This window comes from Nannospalax galili, unplaced genomic scaffold (genome assembly GCF_000622305.1).
Source record: "Nannospalax galili isolate Female #2095 unplaced genomic scaffold, S.galili_v1.0 scaffold429, whole genome shotgun sequence".
Lineage (NCBI taxonomy): Eukaryota > Metazoa > Chordata > Mammalia > Rodentia > Spalacidae > Nannospalax > Nannospalax galili.
In genome coordinates this window covers 6,071,834-6,090,120 of record NW_008360330.1, presented here as the reverse complement: position 1 = coordinate 6,090,120, position 18,287 = coordinate 6,071,834, and the positions used below count along the sequence as shown (strand labels likewise).

Below are 18,287 nucleotides of genomic sequence, written 5' to 3'. Positions count from 1 at the left end.
TTTATAGATTGGTTAGACGGATTGGTTAGAGTCCCTCTACTTGGATGATGTTAAAGATATATAAGAGAGGACATTCCAAAGATGACATACTCGAAAGGAGAAATGGCCCCAGTGGCTGGAAGGAGGAGAGGTGTGTGTAGAGCAACAAAGACTGAGGAAGCAGCCAGGAACTCCAGCTGACAGCCATTTTGCCTTATGAGTAGATATAAAAATATTTGCTGACAAAACAGGGGAAGATGGGTGGGAGCTGGGAAGATAGTTCAGTGGTTCAGAGAGCTCTATGCTCTCACAGAACACCTAGGTTTGGTTCCCAGCACCCATGTCTGGCAGTTCACAACCACCTGTAACTCCACCTCCAGGGGTCTGATACTGACCTTCTTGGGCACCTGCACACGTGAGAGACACACATGTAAATAAAAATAAATCTTAAAAAAATTTAAAAGATGTTTGAGCGGAGCATTTTCTTCTCTAGAAAGAAGGAGAGCTGCCAATGTTCTAAGTCAGAACCCAAATTCTCTGCTAATAGAGTGTATGTTGAGGATTCGGAACATCTATTGCAAAAAGATGCTGAAACTTACCTACTGAACGCAGAAAGAACCTGAATAACGGCCTTAATAAGGACAAATCTACTCATTTCCTTACTAAACAAATAATGCCCACTTTCAGTAAATACCTCCTCCCCAAGCAGCTGCTCCACTTCCTCGTATGTCAGTAATCCTATTTTTCTGCTTTTGATGTTAGAAAGGAGATGAGAACATGTGTTGATCCAATCATAACATTCTCTCTGGGAAGAGACACAGGATCATTACTATGCAGGAAAAAAGCAAATTACACCAACTCATTCACTGACTTACTCCTATTGAATTGCTAAGCACAATTCCTTTAAATATAATTCCTTTCAATTAGTTCAATTAGTTCAAAGACTTGTGCAGAAGTGTCTTATGAACACAGACCTAAATTTCGTATTATCTTTCATTAAGTGTTTGTGATCTGAGTTGCAATGGGATAAAGTGTGGTCAGGTATCATAAAATGAAATGCAAAAAGATTGATGGGTTTACGAACACTTAAATGATCTGTCCTAATAAATTTTATGCAACTGACCAGGTCAATATAATTGCATGCTAAGAACAATAAAATAACAAACATTTACGTGGCTTTTACTTGTACACCAAACTCTTTTCTAAGTATTGGGTGCATATCAACTCATTTGATTCTCAACATGAGATACTCAAGTAGCACCAAAATAAAATACTTCAGGACAAATCTGACAAAAATAATAACTCTATACTGAAAACCATAAACTTCAATGAAATACAAAAAACAAATGAAGGCATACACTGTATTCACAGATCCAAAGGCACAATGTGATTAGGGTGTCAATTCGCACACACTGATCAATAGTTAAAATACAATCCCAATCAAAATTTCAGCAGACTTTTTGGAGAAACTGATAAGCTAATGAAGTTCATATGGAAAGTGAAAGACATAGAATATCCTAATCAAACTTGGAAAAAATTAATTTTGAATATTTTTTCTATGCGATTTCAAAACTTTAAAAAGTATAATAATCAAGAGAGTCTGATGACAGTAATAATGTTGACAAATAGATTATCAGAATACAATTGAATGTAGGTTATAGCACCCACACATGTATGCTCAATAGATTTTCAATGAAGAAGAAAAGGTCTCTTGGTAGAGAAATGGCAGTCTTTTTAACAAATGGTATCACAATCATTAGATATGCAAGTGAAGTGGTGAAAAGGAACTTTAATCGCCATACCTGGCAACACAGATTTTTTTTAAAAATTAAGTCAAAGTGGATCCTAAATCTAAGTATTGAGCCTAAAACTATATAATATCTAGGAGAAAACCTTTGTGATGTTCTTAGGCAAAAATTTCCCTTTGAAATAATAACAAAAGCAATATCCAAAAAAAAAAAAGGTAGATTATCATCAAAAGGAAGAACTTCCTTCTTTGTCCCTAGCTCCTTCATGTCTCTTTCTGCTTCCCAGTTGCCATGAGGTGAGCAGCTCTGAGCCCCTCTTCCACAGAGCTCTGCCTCAATGCAGGTCAAAGCAATGGAGCCAGCCAAACATTGACTGAAATTCTGAAACCATGAGCCCCAATCTTTCTCTTTCAGATGGTTTCATCAGGTATTTTATCCCAGTTAGGACAAGTGATAACACAGCTACTCAGCACTAAAAAGCACGAACTCCGATAAAAGCAGCAGTATTAGCGAGTGTAAGAATAATTACACTTATTTTAAAGTCAGGCCAGGGACTGGAGAGATGGTTCAGCAGTTAAAAGCACTTACTGCTCTTGCAGAGAACCAGGTTTGGTTCCCAGCATCAGGCAGCTCACAACCACCTGTAACTCCAGCTCCAGAGTATCCAACTTCCTCTTCTGGCCTCTGCTGGTACCCACATGCACATACACATACACAAAGACACATGCACAGTAACATCAATAAGTAATAAAAGTAAATCTTAAAGTCAGACCAAAAAATACCCTAACATATTACTTCATTTGTATAAATTCTAGAAAATGGAAAACAATCTATGGTGTGAGAAACTGGATCAAATATTTCCTGGGGATAAAATGAGACAGCAGAAGTTAGGGGTACAAAAACTTTTGTGTTGGGCACTTTCACCATTTTTATTATAATGATTGCTTTAAGGGCTATTATGAATATTTTAGAACTTACAAAATTATATATTTTAAATATGTAAAATTTGTTTTGAATAAATTAGACCTGAATAATCTGCTAAAAACAAAACTAAGAGAAAGAATTCTTACCTTCAACCTCTCCAGGTCCTGAAGGTCCTTAGCAGGGTTTTTTTGTAAGTGAGTTGTTTTAGTCAAAGCCAATGCTCTTACCATCCCTATGCAGCAACTGAGGGGTGGGGTGTGTGTGTGTGTGTGGAGAGAGAGAGAGAGAGAGAGAGAATTATATTTTGTACTATTAATTAACTGAATGACACCCCAAAGCATCACATGCCACAGGCTTGTTCTTCCTCTGCCAAGTTGGCACTGTTGGGAAGTGGGGAAACCTTTAGGAGGTTGACCTAGTGGAGGTCTTTAGGTCTTTAGGTTACTGGCAGTGTATCCTTGGAGGGGACTGTGGGAATCCCAGTCCCATCTGCTTTCTCCTTTCTTTCTTACTGTGAAGTGAGGAGGTTGTTCCCTCAGGCACTCCTGCAGTAAGGATGTGCTGCCTGGCCACAGGTCCAAAGTACAGGGCCAAATGATCATGGACTGGGAAACTGTGAGCCAAAACACCGCTTTTTTCTTTAGAAGGTAATTATCTTAGGTATTTCATTGTAGTAATGAAAAGTTGACTATTCCTAGTTTTCTCTGTCTCTGTCTCTGTCTCTCTCTCTCTCTCTCTCTCTCTCTCTCTCTCTCTCTCTCTTCTCTCTCTCTCTCTCTCTCTCTCTCTCTCTCTCTCTGGTCTTTTTGAGACACAGTCTCTCCATAGCCCCAGCTGGCCTGGAATTTACTATGTAGACCAAGCTGGCCTCCATCTTACAGAGTTCCTCCTGCCTATCTCCCAAGTGCTGTTTTACAAGAGATATTTTGCTTGGTATTTAGTGAAGCACACAAAAGTATACATTCAACTTGATATGAAATTAGAAGACTACAGGCATCTTTACTTTTGTCTCATTTCTTCTGTGCACACACATGTGCACATACATGTGCATGTACATGTATATGCACAGAAGTCAGATTAATGTTGGATGTCTTCTACTATCATGTTCTACCTATTCTCTGAGACAGAGTCTCTCACTGAACTCAGAGCTGACTGCTTTGTCTAGTCTGGCTAGCCAGCAAGCTCCAAGGATCTGCCTGTTTCTCTCCCCCACTCTCCTGCACTGGGGTTACAGGTGTGTGCCACTATACCTGTTTTTTCGAGTGGGTACTAAGATCTAAACTCAGGCCTTCATGCTTTTACAGAAAATATGTTACCCACTGAGCATCTCCCAGCCCAAAACTATCTTAAGTGCTCCCCTGTGTGTATAATAGTACAAGATGCATCTTATTCATGCAAGGAAGCTAATATTTTAAAATAAAACCCTGCCGGGTGTGGTGGCACATGCCTTTGATCCCAGCACTCGGGAGGCAGAGGCAGGTGAATCTCTGTGAGTTCAAGGCCAGCCTGGTCTACATAGTGAGTTCCAGGACAGCTGGAGCTACAGGGAGACCCTGTCTCAAAAAGACCAAAAAAAAAAAACCCAAAAAACAAAACCTAACACTCCCCTCTACACACACACACACACACACACACACACACACACACATACACACACGCCTTCAGTCTTTCCTCTGCTAAAACGTTTTCCAAAGGAATTCTAAGGCTATTGAAAGCCCACCCAAACCCCATATTCCAACTGGGCAGTGTTGAAGCAAGTCAAAAAATCTAAACCAGTATTTTCTTTCTTTTCCTGGGACAGGGTTTCACTCTGTAGCCAACTTGGCCTTGACTCACAACTCTCCTGCCTCAGTCTAGAGTTTCTTTCACAGTTTTAAAATAATCCCTGTTCCTGCTTTTTCACTGTCTGTTCTGCCTTATGTACAGTAATGTTCAAATGGGCAGCAATGCATGCAGCAACCAAAGGGTGTCACCTGTTCAAATAGCTGGTGTACTGGGCCAGCCTTTTGGCCAGCGAGACTGCATTTAGCTCTAATTCTGCAATTCCTAGTTCGTGGTCATCAGCATTTTCAGCGCCTTCCTCAGAGTTCTCTGTATCTTCCTCCTTCGGCTTTGGGAGAGTGTCTTTTGGGAGAGTGTCTTGGTGAGTAAAGTCAGGAATCATTATGATCAGCAAATTTACTATCCACTGGATCATAGATATATGCAATTCATCCATCTGTTAAAAATGATTACACTCTAAATGGCCATTTTAAAACAGCAAAAGCCATATCACATTTAAAATGTAGAAATGAGGGCTGGAGAGATGGCTCAGCAGTTAAGAGCTCTGACTGCTCTTGCAGAGGACCCGGGTTCAATTCCCGGCACCCACATGGTGTCCTTAACTCCAGCTCCAGAGAAATCTGAAGCCCTCTTCTGATCTCTGTGGCACTGTAAAACACAGGTGCACTCACATACATGCAGGCAATAAATAATACACATAAAAAAATAAAAATAATAAAGTATTTTTTAAATGTAGAAATGGGGGAAGGGGTGGCTGGGGAGATGGCTCAGGGTTAAAGTTCTTTCCATGCAAGCAAGATGACCGGGGTTTATATCCCTAGAACCCATATAAAGACTGGATGGGCATGGAGGCCTGCTGTAATTCAGCCCCAGAAGGCAGAGATAGAGTATTCTCAGAACAAGTTGGCTAGCAAGACTAGCGACTAGCCATATTGGAGAGTTCTGAGTTTGAGAGACGCTGCCTCAATGAACAAGATGAAAGAGCCACTGAGGAAGATTCATGGCATCAACCTCAGGCCTTCATACACACATACACACATACACAGCATACAGCTACACACACACATACAAGTGTACAAGTATCTGTACATATGGAAACATGCATATACATATACATGAAAAGAAAATGAAAAATATAGAAATGATCATACCTGTGCCCAACTATCAGCAACCCATGATTCTTTTACTATTTATTTTTATTTTATGTGTATGAGTGTTTTGCCAGCAATGCATGTAAGAACACTATGCATGTCTAATGACTGCAGAGGCCAGAAGAAGGTGCCAAATGCCCTGGAACCAGAGTTAAGAATGAATGTTAGCCACCATGTGGGTGCTGGTAACCAAACCTGGGTCCCCTACAAGAGCATCCAGCGCTCTTAACCACTGAATCAATTCTCCAGCTCCAGGAACCTATAATTCTTAAAAACATCAAATAATCACTACTTAGCTACCGTAATCCTGTTTTATTTTCTCACTGTCGTTTGTTAACCTACTTTCTTCTTTTTCAACTTAGACAAGGGTGTTAAATCATTAAAGTTCAAGTTCCCAAATTGTGCACCAAGGCAGTCTAGCATTCCACAAATATCTCAAAAGGATCCTGTGAGATTTTAAATTAAGGAAAAGAGTAATTGGAACCTATTAGATGCAACCTGAACTTGACATAGGCCTCAGCCTCAGTATCAGGTGCACATATCACATTTGATGACATTATATCTTTTCAAAGTTTGTTTGTTGATTGTTGTGTGATTTTTTTTAAAAAAAAGTACTATATGGAAAAATAATATGAAACAGGAATGAGGGTAGCAATGTCTCACCTGAATCAAGGTTAGGGAAGTTGTACAATGTTCAGCAAGTACATACATGTGTAGTGAGTAATTTTAATTAAATAAAACAAAGCAAGGGCTGGAGAGATGGTTGAGCAGGTTAAAAACACATGCTGCTTTTGCAGAGGACCCAAGTTCAGTTCCTAGCATCCACATCAGACACTGCCAGCGATTCTAGCTCCAGATCTGATACACTCTTCTGGTCTCCTTAGGGGCACGCACACACAGGTGTACATATACACATGCATGCACACACATGCACAATTAAAAATAAAGGTTTTTGAAAGAAAATAAAAGTTATTTTCTTACAAAATAGGTGCATTATTCTTTCCAAAAATTTACTAAATTGTGCCATCAAGTACTTAGCGGCTATTTGAATCCACCTACTTAGCACTCTTAACTGTCAGGTGTTTCTTTTGGCTTCTGAGTATGGAAATACTGAAACCCAAAGGGCACTGAACAAATTTTGGAAACCTCTGTGTTACAATGCTGGCTGAAGCTGGTTCCCAAAAGTAAAATGCATAAAACTTTAAAAAATGAAGTTGTGGGATGTTGCTGTGAAGAACCTGACCATGTTGGATTTTTTGTTTTGTGTGGTTTTTGTTTTGTTTTGTTTTGTTGGGAATGTGGAAGACTGGAACTTTGAACTAGAAAAGAAGTTGAATGCTGTAAGCAGAGCTTAGCAGGCAATTCTATGGGAGCCTGGAAGACAGTAGTGCTTGAGAAGAATTTGGATTGTGAAAGCCTTGTTCATGACGTTTCAGAGGGAAACAAGGTCTCTATAAATAACTGAACTAGAGGCCATTTGAGTGATATTTTGGCAAAGAATCTGGCTGTTTTCTGCCCATGCCGTGAGTATTTATGTAAGGCTAAATTAAAAAACAATAAACTAATTTTTTTTAGCAGAGGAAATTTCAAGACAGCAAAATGTTGAGTCAGTGGTGTAGTTATTACTCATAACTCATATAGGTCCACAATGAAAATGAGCAAATGGGGCAGAAAGAAATAACAGAATGCACAGATCGGAGAGATAAGGAGCATTAGGAAGCAATGTTACAGCCAAAGCATGTACTAAAAGAGAGGCTGTGGTTATTAAGGAGATTAGTGCCATTAAAAAAAGGCCTTCTGCTCTGCCCTGGGACAATGGGAAGGGTGACCTCAGGGCAAGACCTCACCCAACTAAGCTTTCAAGTTGTGAAAGGAGAAAGCTTAAGGAATTTTCTGTTCCTAGAAAGCAATTATTTCAACATGTGAAAGTTTCTACAAATGTAATGCAAGAGGGTAAGGGTCCAGCCCAAGCTGGCAGCCAAACTTGGCAGTATTGTCCATGTGGTACTCAGTTTGGAGGCATGAAGCAAGAGCGAGGGGCTCATAGATTTTTCCATCAGCAGTTTTGGTAAGCTGCTGAGGCTAGGCAGTAGGTGAGTCCCTGTGAGGCTGTGAGAAACCACTGCATGAAGCTGTGAAAATGAAGCCTGGATTGTAGTGGGGACCTCAAGATGTTGGAATGCCATAGCTAAGAGGCATTGGCCAAGTAGAGCTCCACAGACAGTGGAACCAGTCCAAGAGAGAGATATATGTTGTAGGCAACAAATCTGGAGGGGTAGAGCCATCTAAACCCCTTAAAACTAAAGCCCCAGACCCCAGACTCAGAGCTGTAGGTTTTGATATTCACCCTGCTGAGTTTCAGTCTAGCTTTGGTCCAGTATTTCCTTACTATAGCCCCATTCCTCCCGTTCTTGATGGGAATGTATATTCTTTGCTATTATATATTGGAAGCACACAATTTGGTTTTTATTTTTTTAATTTGGGGGGGGGTCACGATGAAGAAATAGCCTTGCATCTCAAAAAAGACTCTGGACTTTTAAACAGTGTTGAAACTGTTAAACACTATGGTGACTTTTAAAGTTGAACTAGGGCCTGCATGGTGGCACATGCCTTTAGTCCCGGCACTTGGGAGACAGAGTAGGCAGATCTCTATGAGCTCTAGGCCAATCTGGTCTACTTAGTGAGTTCTAGGCCAGCTAGGGCTACATAATGAAACCCTAGCTCAAAAAAAAGTTTAAAATTGAACTAAATGCATTGTTGCATTATGATATGGCCATGAACCTATGGGGACCAGGGGGTAGAATGTGGTGATTTCAACAATGTGGTGCTCACATATTGAACACGTGGTCCCCTGTTGTTGACACTGTTTGGGGAGGGTATGAAACTTTAAGGATGTGCAACCTTGCTGGAGGAAGTATGTTAGTAAGGGCAGACTTTAAGAGTATATAGTCTTACCCTACTTCTAGTAAACCCTCACTGCCGCCTACATATGTGTAGAAATATGAGTTATCTTCCTCTTCTAGCTAGCTGCCTGCTGCCATGCCTGTCCCCACCTCTGCACCCCACCTCCTTGACCATTATGTACTCACTCTCAGGAGCAGTAAGACAAAAATAAACATTCTTTCTTAAATTGTTTCTCATCATAGTGTTGTATTACAGCAATAGAAAAGTGACTAATACAGCTTTCAAATATAGAAACACTGGAACCCAAAGTGCATTGTGAACAGACAAAGTCTGAGACCCTCTGGATTATAATGCTGGCCAAGCCTGGGTCCCAAAAATAAAATGCAGAAAACTTTCTAAAATATATAACTGATGCAACATATTCTTCAAATAGCCTATTCCCTTGTTCTGTTTAATGAGTTCCCAAGTTTTCTTCTAGGCTTAAACATCATCTACCCTGAATTTAATTTCTTTCTCTTTTTTAAGATTTCTTTTTTTTTTTCTGGTTGTAGTGATACAAGCCTTTATTTAATTACAGCAGTCAGGAGGCAGAGGTGGGTGGATTTCTGTGAGTTACGGCCAGCCAGGGATACATAGCAAGACTCTATCTCAAAAAAGAAAAAAGAGAAAGAAAAAAGAACAGCTGTGCGTGGTGGCACATGCCTTTAATCTTAGCATTCAGGAAGCAAAGGCAGGTGGATCTCTGTGAGATCAAGGCCAACCTGGTCTACCTAGTAAGTTCCAGACCAGCTGTGGTTACAGGGAGACCCTATCTGAAAAATAAATAAATAAATAAAAGAAAAAGAAAGAAAAAAAAAACAGATTTATTTTGTTTTTATTTATGGGTATGTATGTGTGTCTGTGTCTGTGTCTGTGCATGTGCATGCGTGTGTGCATGTAGGTTTCTTTGGAGGCCAGAAGCCATTGTTGGATCCCCTGGAGGTAGAGTATTGGCCATTATAAGCTGCTTGATGTGGGTGCTGAGAATTGAATTCTGGTCCTCTGCAAGAGCAGCAGGCACTCTTAACCATTGAGCAATCTTTCTGGTCTCTAAGATTTTCATTTCTGCTGGCTTTAATTTGCTTCCTTTCCCAAGTTTTAATAGTACTTATAGCACTTTCTAATGTCTCTACTATGGTTCGCTTATCCTCTAACTTCTTGATTAGCCTTGGGTTGTTTTTAAGACCTCAGCCATCATTTTATCCCTTAATACCACACAGAGTACTTAGCAGAGAGTAAGCACTTCATACTTATTGAATGGATGAGAAATAAGTAAAAAAAATACTTGATAGTCTACTCAGCTTCCTGCCCTTAATCAGAAGAGAAAAGTTGTGAATGGCCTAAAGCAATTTTGGTTAATGTATGTGGCATTACTACGCAATGCCACATTACGGCAATTCTTCAATAAAGACAGCCTGATTCTTGGTATCCATTTTCACCAAGAGGGACCCAAACTGCTGAGAACTCATTCTTTCAGAATTTTCTTGTAACTGTCCTCTCTTGGAATAATGCTTTTGAACAAAGGCCTCATTCTTTCTTTTATTTAAACAGAATATTCAGCATGAAATGGGGAAATAAAGTGGACCCTCATTATAGAATTACGTCTCTTCTGACCACTAACTTAGAATAGCATACCACAGACAGATGTTACCAATTTAATCTCATCTATTGTTTGCAACACAAATGGGGTAATCTTGGTTGCTTCCAACAGATATCTGCTGTTTGCAACAGTTGCTTGATTGATATGCAACACATACACATACCTTCACACATTATTCTTGGTAAAGGGCAAGAAAGGGTCGTGAAGCTATATTCCCAGGTCATAAGAGAAGCACAAGGTTCAATGAGCCTGTCTACATTACAAACAAGCTAAGATAAGATTAACTTTTGGTTACAAGGTCAAGTAAAATCATTTGTCCAGAGTATGTCAATTCTCAATACATTCCCTCAAATGTATATATTACACTTAAATTAATATATCAGGAAAATGGGTAACCTTGTCTGACAGTGAAAAAGGCTGTCCCCATATTTCATAAGCCAAAGACAATCCTGTCCCACCCCACCAGCTGTGCTTCAGCTGCTTCTCAGCCACCGTAAATACATTCTTAACTGTTCTGTCATACTCCAATGGCCTGGATTATACTGTTGCTAAAATAACTTATTTTTTGTACTTAAAACATCAATGCATCCCTGAACCTCTCTATGGAATGGACATAAATAGATGCTATGATCTTCATTTCAAAGTTATATTAGAGCGATTAAGTGGTAGACTCAAGGTCATGCGACTAATCATAGTTGAATTTAAAATGAAAACCAATTAACACAAAACACGGAAGATTATCACTTACTTCCATAAAGATAATCACAATTTTTAACAAGATACAAAATGAATATGATCATATTTATACTCAAACAGATTATGATTCTAATAGTTAACAAGATACAAAATGAATATGATCATATTTATACTCAAACAGATTGATTATGATTCTGATAGAAAGTTCTCAAAACAAAAGTTAACATGAATTAAGTGTTTTTCTTTCATGAAGAGATTTGCCCCAGTTTTATAAGTCTCTTCAGGGACAACAAGAGGCTACTTAATAACTTCTTATCTTATTTTTTTTAAAAAAATAAAGCAGGATGTAATAGGGTACACCTGTAACAACATCACTCAGAAAACTAAAGCAGGAGGATCAGGAGTTAGAAGTCAGCCTGGGCTACACAGTGAGTTCAAGGCCAGCCTGGGCTATGTAGCAAGACCCCCATCACAAAAATAAATAATAAATATATTTTTAAAATATTTATTATTTTTATTTTATGTGTATGTGTGTAGTGCCTGTATGTATGGAAGTGCACCTGTGTCCTGCAATGCCTGCGGAGGTCAGAGAGGGCATTGGATCCCCTAGAACTGGAGTTACGGAGAGTTGTTAGCTGCCATGTGGGTGCTGGGATCTGAACCCAGGTCTTCTGCAAGAATATTCAGTGTTCTTAACTGCTGAGCCATCTCTCCAGACCCATAATAAATATTTTTAAGTTTTTTATTATTTTTATTTTATGTGTATGAGTAAATTGCCTGTATATGTGTAAGTGCACCCACGTCATGCAATGCTGTTGGAGGTCAGAAGAAGGCGTTGGATCCCCTGGAACTTGACTTATAGATGGTTGCTAGCTGCCATGTAGGTGCTGGGAAATTGAACCCGGGTCCTCTATAAGAGCAGTCAGTTCTCTTAACCATTGAGCCATCTCTCCAGTCCCTAAATAAATACCTAAAAATTATTTCATTTAATATTTTTATTTTATGTGCATGAGTGTGTCGTCTGCATGTGTGTAAGTGCACCTGTGTTGTGCAATGCCCATGGAATCAGAAGAGGGAGTCAGATTCCCTGGAACTGGAGTTACAAATGGTTGTTAGCCACCATGTGGGTGCTGGGAATCAAACCTGGGTCCTCTGCAAGAACAGCCAGTGCTCTTAATTGCTGAACCATTTCTCTAGCCCATAAATAATTTATAAAAGCACACTTAATTTGCCTTTTGGAATATGAGAGCTTGGTGTACAGCCCAGTGGTAGTCACTTAGCATGCACAAGGTCCTAGTTTAATCCCCAGCATAAAGACAAAACAAAAACTCTGTGTGTGGGGGGGTGGGGGTGTAGTGTAGTAATGAGTAAAAGAAGCATGCTCTGGAGAGATCATTCTGAAAATCTCAAGGTTGAGGGGCCAGAGAGATGGTTCAGTAGTTAAGAGCACTGGCTGCTCTTACAGAAGACCCTGGTTGGGTTCCTACCACTCATATGGCAGCTAGCAACCATCCATAACTCCAGTTCCAGGGGTTCCAATGCCCTTTTCTGATCTCCCCAGGTATTGTACAACACAGGTGCACTTACATCCATGCAGGCAATACACTCATACACATAAAATAAAAATAATTTTTAAAAAAATTTAAAAATCTATAGTTGAATTTCATTCCATCTTGGTATGAGTTGGTTGCTCTGTGTGTGTGTGTGTGTGTGTGTGTGTGTGTGTGTGTGTGTGTTTGTGGGTGCCTGTGTGTTGAGACAGGGTCTAACTCTATAGCCCAGGCTGGCTTGGAACGCACTATGTAACATAGGCTGGCCTCAAACTGATGATAACCCTCCTGCTTCAGCATTTCTTTTTAAAAGTCTCAAACCTATATGCCTAAAACTTGAAATTTCTAATCTACTATAAAACCTTACAAATAAAAAAAAAGATCCAATTAACTGAGAACCTTTCTTAAAATACAGAAATGCTATACTGTCTACTGAAAAACTGACACCATTATAGAGGAAAAATTTTACTAGTCAATTAAAAAGAACTCATTGTAGAGCCGGGCATGGTGGCACATACCTGTAGTCCCAGCACTTGGGAGGCAGGAGGATCTCTGTGAGTTCAAGGCCAGCCTGGTCTACATAGTGAGTTCCAGGACAGCTGGGGCTACAGGGAGACCCTGCTTCAAAAAGACAAAAAAAAAAAAGGAGAACTCATTGTATAATTAATAGAATTTAAAATGAGTGCTATCATGTAACAAATACAGCCAATGATGCCTTTCACTTTGTTTCTGTGTGAGCTGTCATTTCAGTAAAAAGGTATCAAAGCACTTGGAAGCAGACCTCCAAGAGGCTTTATCACTAAATACAAACTTGTAATCATAAATATTTAAGAAGTATGGTACAGCTAGTAACCACATGCTAGTTCAATCACATGTTTTTTGAATCATTACAAAATTCTTTTACAATATTGGGTTTTAAAAATCTCTTTTGACTTTTATATAGGTTTTAAAACATATAAAACATATCAGTAGAGTAAGTATTATGTGTGAATTAGAAACCGTAAAACAGAACTTACTCAAGGGTTTTTTTGGCTAATAGAATTATATGATAAAAAATGCTTACAGGAAGTCCAGGTATGGTGATACATGCCTTTAATCCCAGCATTCAGGAGACCAAGGTAGGTGAATCTCTGTGAGTTCAAGGCCAGCCTGGTCTACATAGTGAGTTCTAAGCACTGTAGAGTATGGCTGTCTCAAAAAAATACACCCCTCAACTCTCACCAGTGAAGCTTCCATGTATATCAGAGTACAGTACACACAGAAGGCCACACTGGCCAAGTTTGGAGAATAAGAGACTGTAGAGTGTAGGATGGGACTCCTATATGGAACCCCACCCACCCATGGCTCAGGGACATTGCAGAAGAGGAGGCAGAAAGATTGTAAAAGCCAGGGTTGGTTCATGAACACAGGGAGGTGGAGGCTTCCAGGCCAATGGAGGTTTGCTCATGAGACCCTGTGGCAGTTGTGGCATCGAGCTTGGGACCCATGTCAGCTCAACTAAACAAGGGCCCAAAGGGGAGGTAAGAAATAGGTGGCAGGCCAGCACTAGATAAAGAACTATTTGAGACTGATTGCTGCTGAGTGAGGGAAAGTATGACTTACATATGACCACTGGATGGGCTGACTAGATGCCAGTGGATGCATTTACACTGTAGGGCATTTGGGTACAAACACTGGAATGAATAGGACTCAGCATGTATGACAGAGTGCATAGAGTTCGGTAGGGGGATGGGGGAGGCATGGATGGAGGAGGGGGCCTGGATTTGAGTGGGAAATGTATGAAATTTAAAAAGCTTAATAAAAAATTATAAAAAATGTTTAGAGGGATCTAGGGAGATGGCTCGGTAGATAAAGCACATAATGCAAAAGTGTGAGGCCCAGTGTTCAGAAGCCAAGCGAAAATAGTGGGCATGGTGGCCTGCCTATAATCCCAATGCTCAGGAGGCAGAAACAGGAAGCTCCAGGACAAGCTGGCTAGTTAATCAGTGAGCTCCAGGTTCAGCAAGTAGCCCCACCTCTGTTAACAGAATGGAGAGCAACCAAGGAAGACACCCAACATCAACCTGTGGATTCCACATGCACACACATACACTAATGCCCATATACATGAGGACATACATGCACACTGACACACACACATGAAAAGTACTGTTCAGAGGTCAGTGTTGCAGAGAGCCAAGAAGCACAGAGTAAATGGGATAAGGAGGCAAAGGAAAAATAGCAACTGTCCTAGTTCGGCTCCTGTTACTGTGATAAACCACTCTGACCAAAAACCAACTTGGGGAGGAAAGTGTTTATTTGACTTATAGCTTACAGCCCATCATCAACAGAAGCCAAGAAAGGAACTCAAGGCAGGAAACGGAAGCACAGGCCACAAAGGAATGCTGCTTACTGGCTTGCTCCTCTAGTCTATACTGGCCTTCTTTCTTTCACAGTCAGAGACCACCTGCCCAGGGGTGATACCACCCACAGTGAGCTGGGCCCTCCCATATCACTCAACAATGAAGAAAATGTCTCACAGACATGCCCACAGGCTTATCAGATAGAAGCAATTCCCCAACTGAGGGTCCCTTTTCCGAGGTGTCATGTTGACAACTGAAGCTATCTAGCACAGAAACAACAACAACAAAAAAAACGGTGGTAGAAAAATCGATCAGAAAGCAAAATGCATAGTTGGTGAAAAAAAGAAAACTCTTCCGGTTTCAAATAGTCATATCAGTTAATATGTATACACATAGTTCCTAGAGGATTTTCCAGTCTTTCAAGTTTTCTACATGGACTAATTATACTGTAAGAACATAGTGTTAATAAAGAGGTATATAAAGGTATTTCCAAGCCTGGCATGGTAGCACACACTTTTAGTCCCACTCAGGAGGCAGAAGCAGATTTCTGTGAGATTGAGAACAGCCAGCAAATTCCAGGCCAACCAGGGATTCAGGGAGATCCTGTCTCAAAAAATAAATAAACTTCCAATTGATCCTATATTACTAAGGATGAATTCTAGAATACAAAAGAAAATGAGCATATGATTCTGTGGATATCAATAAGTAATTAAATTTGGGCATTTTGCCAAAGAAAGGCTTACTGTAGCAATATCATAAGATAGTAACAATGCTAGACTGTTCTTTCTAGCTTCATTCCACAAATAATGAGTCCTACCGTGACATTCTACACCTTTTCATTTTCCATTAAAAACAGCTTAAGTAATTACTATATAAGCTTCCATTTGGCTCTTCCAACTGTCTGCTTCAATTGGACAAGTAGGGTCTTGTTTTTCCTTAAAGAAAACTCCCAACTAAGGCAAAGTGTAACTTCGAAAAGCCCCATATATACATACATGGTGAAAAAGTTCAATGCCACCAGTGTTGATTTCATTATCTAGTTTCAAAAGCCATTGTTGAATCATGTCAAATATATGTTCTTGAAGTGACCTGAGGGGAAAATCAGGCAAAATAAACACAAGTGACTTGCCTAGAGTATACAGGCAGCTATCATCTAAGAGAAAGGAGTTTCTTTTATTGTGTGTATGGGGGGGGTGATGGACAGAGTAAACTTAGGTGTTGAAAATTTTTTGAGAACTCAGACAAAGCGTTCAGTTACCTAACATGTTGGTTTAGTTCTTGAGACAGCTTTCTTGACTCCTAGGTAGACGTCAACTGCCACAATACACTTGTGACAATGTACATTTGACTGGCAACATTGTCTCTCTACCATAAAAACATACATGTCTGCCTATGCTGCTAAAATCTTCCCATGTAATGCTAACGAATTTTAAAAACCTCTCAGTGACTGACTTTCAGCATAACAGTGTGCAGAGCAAGTGTGACCCACTCCCCAGTGAAAATGAGGAAAATTAATGTTTAGAAAAACTTAAAGCTGCTCTGCTTCCCTGGGCCTGCAGGACCCGCCAGCCTCTCTGGCCTCTCTCATGGGTAAGTCGATTGGGGGCCCTCAGAACCTTGGCTCTCTCAGCCTCATTCACCCTCCCATCTCCCAAACCCATCTCTCCTCCTAGCCTGGATCCTGTCCCATTCCTTGTCTTGGCACCCCAGACACCAGGAGAACCACCACTGCTTCCTGATCCTTTGCATCCAGACAAACCCAGTTCCTTCTCTGGATCCCCAGAACCCCTCTGGCCAGATCTTGCCCTCATCTTCCTCTGCTTCGCTGAGCTGCACAACCCAACAGCCTCTTTCCTGGACAGGGGCTGACCTTTCCACTTCCTGATCCATTGCATCCAGACCAACACAGTTCCTCAGGGCAGTCCCCAGGAACCCTTGGGGCCTCCTCCCACCCCCATCTCCCTTTGCATCTCTGGGTGGCATAGCCACCTGATACCTGAGACTAGCACCTTTCCTGGGCCCTGCTCCCAGGCCAGTCCAACCCCCAAATTCCTGAGGCCAAAATCTTTCCTGGAGGGATCCAGACCTTAGGAGAAAGCCTGAGAGCATCTATCCTCATCTGACTTGGGCCTCTGTGGGAACTCCTGAAGCCAAAAGCAATCTGGCTAGTCCAATATAAAATCAAAAGAGAGAACCAGAAGCTTAGAGGAATAGCTTTTCATGCCCCAAAAGTAAACCACAAAGGCACATAAAGTTTATAAAAAGAAGCAGACCTAAACTTGAAGGCTTGGGTCTCACAAAAGAATCAGAAACTACAAAAGAAATCCACATGTCAAAATCACAGAGAAAAAATAATAACATGAAAAATCAAAATAACAGAGAACCCCAAAGAGATAATGCAGGACATGGAACTCAAAAGAACAATTATATACATGATAAAAGATTTCAGTGAATTTAAAGAACACACAAACAAGGTAATCATAGAGCTGAAGGAAGATAGGGATAAACTTCTGAATGAATTCAGAAAAGAGCTAGAAATATTGGAGAATACTCAGGCTGAAATAAAGAACGAAGTGAAACACTCCATAAGACAATTAGAAATGACAGGAGAAAGCCTCACCAATAGGATGAATGAAATGGGAAACAGTATCAAGATTGGAAGACAAAGTGGACAAACTAGACCACACAAGAAAAGACTATGAAAAATTGAAGAAATCACAAGAATGAAATATGCAGGAATTGTGTGACACCATAAAAAGACCAAATTTACAAATCATAGGCATACAGGAAGGAGAAGGATCCCAAGATAATGGCATGGACCAGATCTTCAACAGAATCGTGGAAGAAAATTTCCCAAAATGAAAGAAAGATTTGCCCATACAAATACAAGAAGCATATAGAACACCAAACAGACAGGACCAGAAAAGAAACTCTCCACAGCACATCATAGTAAAATCACTACACTTACAAAACAAAGAGACAATTCTGAAAGTTGAAAAAGAGAAACAAGTCACATATAAAGGAAACCCCATCAGGATTACAGCTGACTTTTCAGTGCAAACTATGAAAGCCAGAAGAACCTGGACCAAAGTAGTCCCAGTTTTTTTGTTTTGTTTTGTTTTGTTTTGGTCTTTTGGAGACAGGGTCTCCCTGTAGCCCCAGCAGTCCTGGAACTCACTATGTAGACCAGGCTGGCCTTGAACTCACAGAGATCTGCCTGCCTCTGCCTCCCAAGGGCCAGGATTAAAGGCATGCACCACCACGCCCGGTAGTATTCCCAGTTTTAAATGAACACAGATGCCAACCCAGATTACTATACCAGCCAAAATGTCTATTATAGTCAAAAGGGAAAGAAAAATCTTCCATGGCATAAATAGGCTAAAGGAATTCATGTCCACAAAACCAGCCCTACAGAGAGTTCTGGAAGCAATACAAAGAGCTGAAGAAAGGAATGACTACCCAAGTGGTTGTGGAAAGAAATTCAATGAAGGTATAACTGTGGGAAAGTACAGCTATATCAAGAATGTAAACAGAAATAAAAATGACAGGATTCAATACTCATCTTTCATTAA

General features: G+C 40.3%; 1 protein-coding gene across 1 annotated transcript in view; it reads right to left on the bottom strand.

Annotated features, from left to right (window-relative positions):
* Nucleotides 1–18,287, bottom strand: part of Axdnd1 (axonemal dynein light chain domain containing 1) — a 107,019-nt gene that overhangs the window by 20,913 nt on the left and 67,819 nt on the right. Inside the window, exons 17-20 of the mRNA XM_029560201.1 lie at nt 15,711–15,804; nt 4,625–4,869; nt 2,798–2,894; nt 674–784 (exon numbers count right to left, since the gene is read on the bottom strand). Of these exons, the coding sequence (XP_029416061.1) occupies nt 674–784; nt 2,798–2,894; nt 4,625–4,869; nt 15,711–15,804 (547 nt within the window). The remainder of the gene's footprint in view (nt 1–673; nt 785–2,797; nt 2,895–4,624; nt 4,870–15,710; nt 15,805–18,287) is intronic.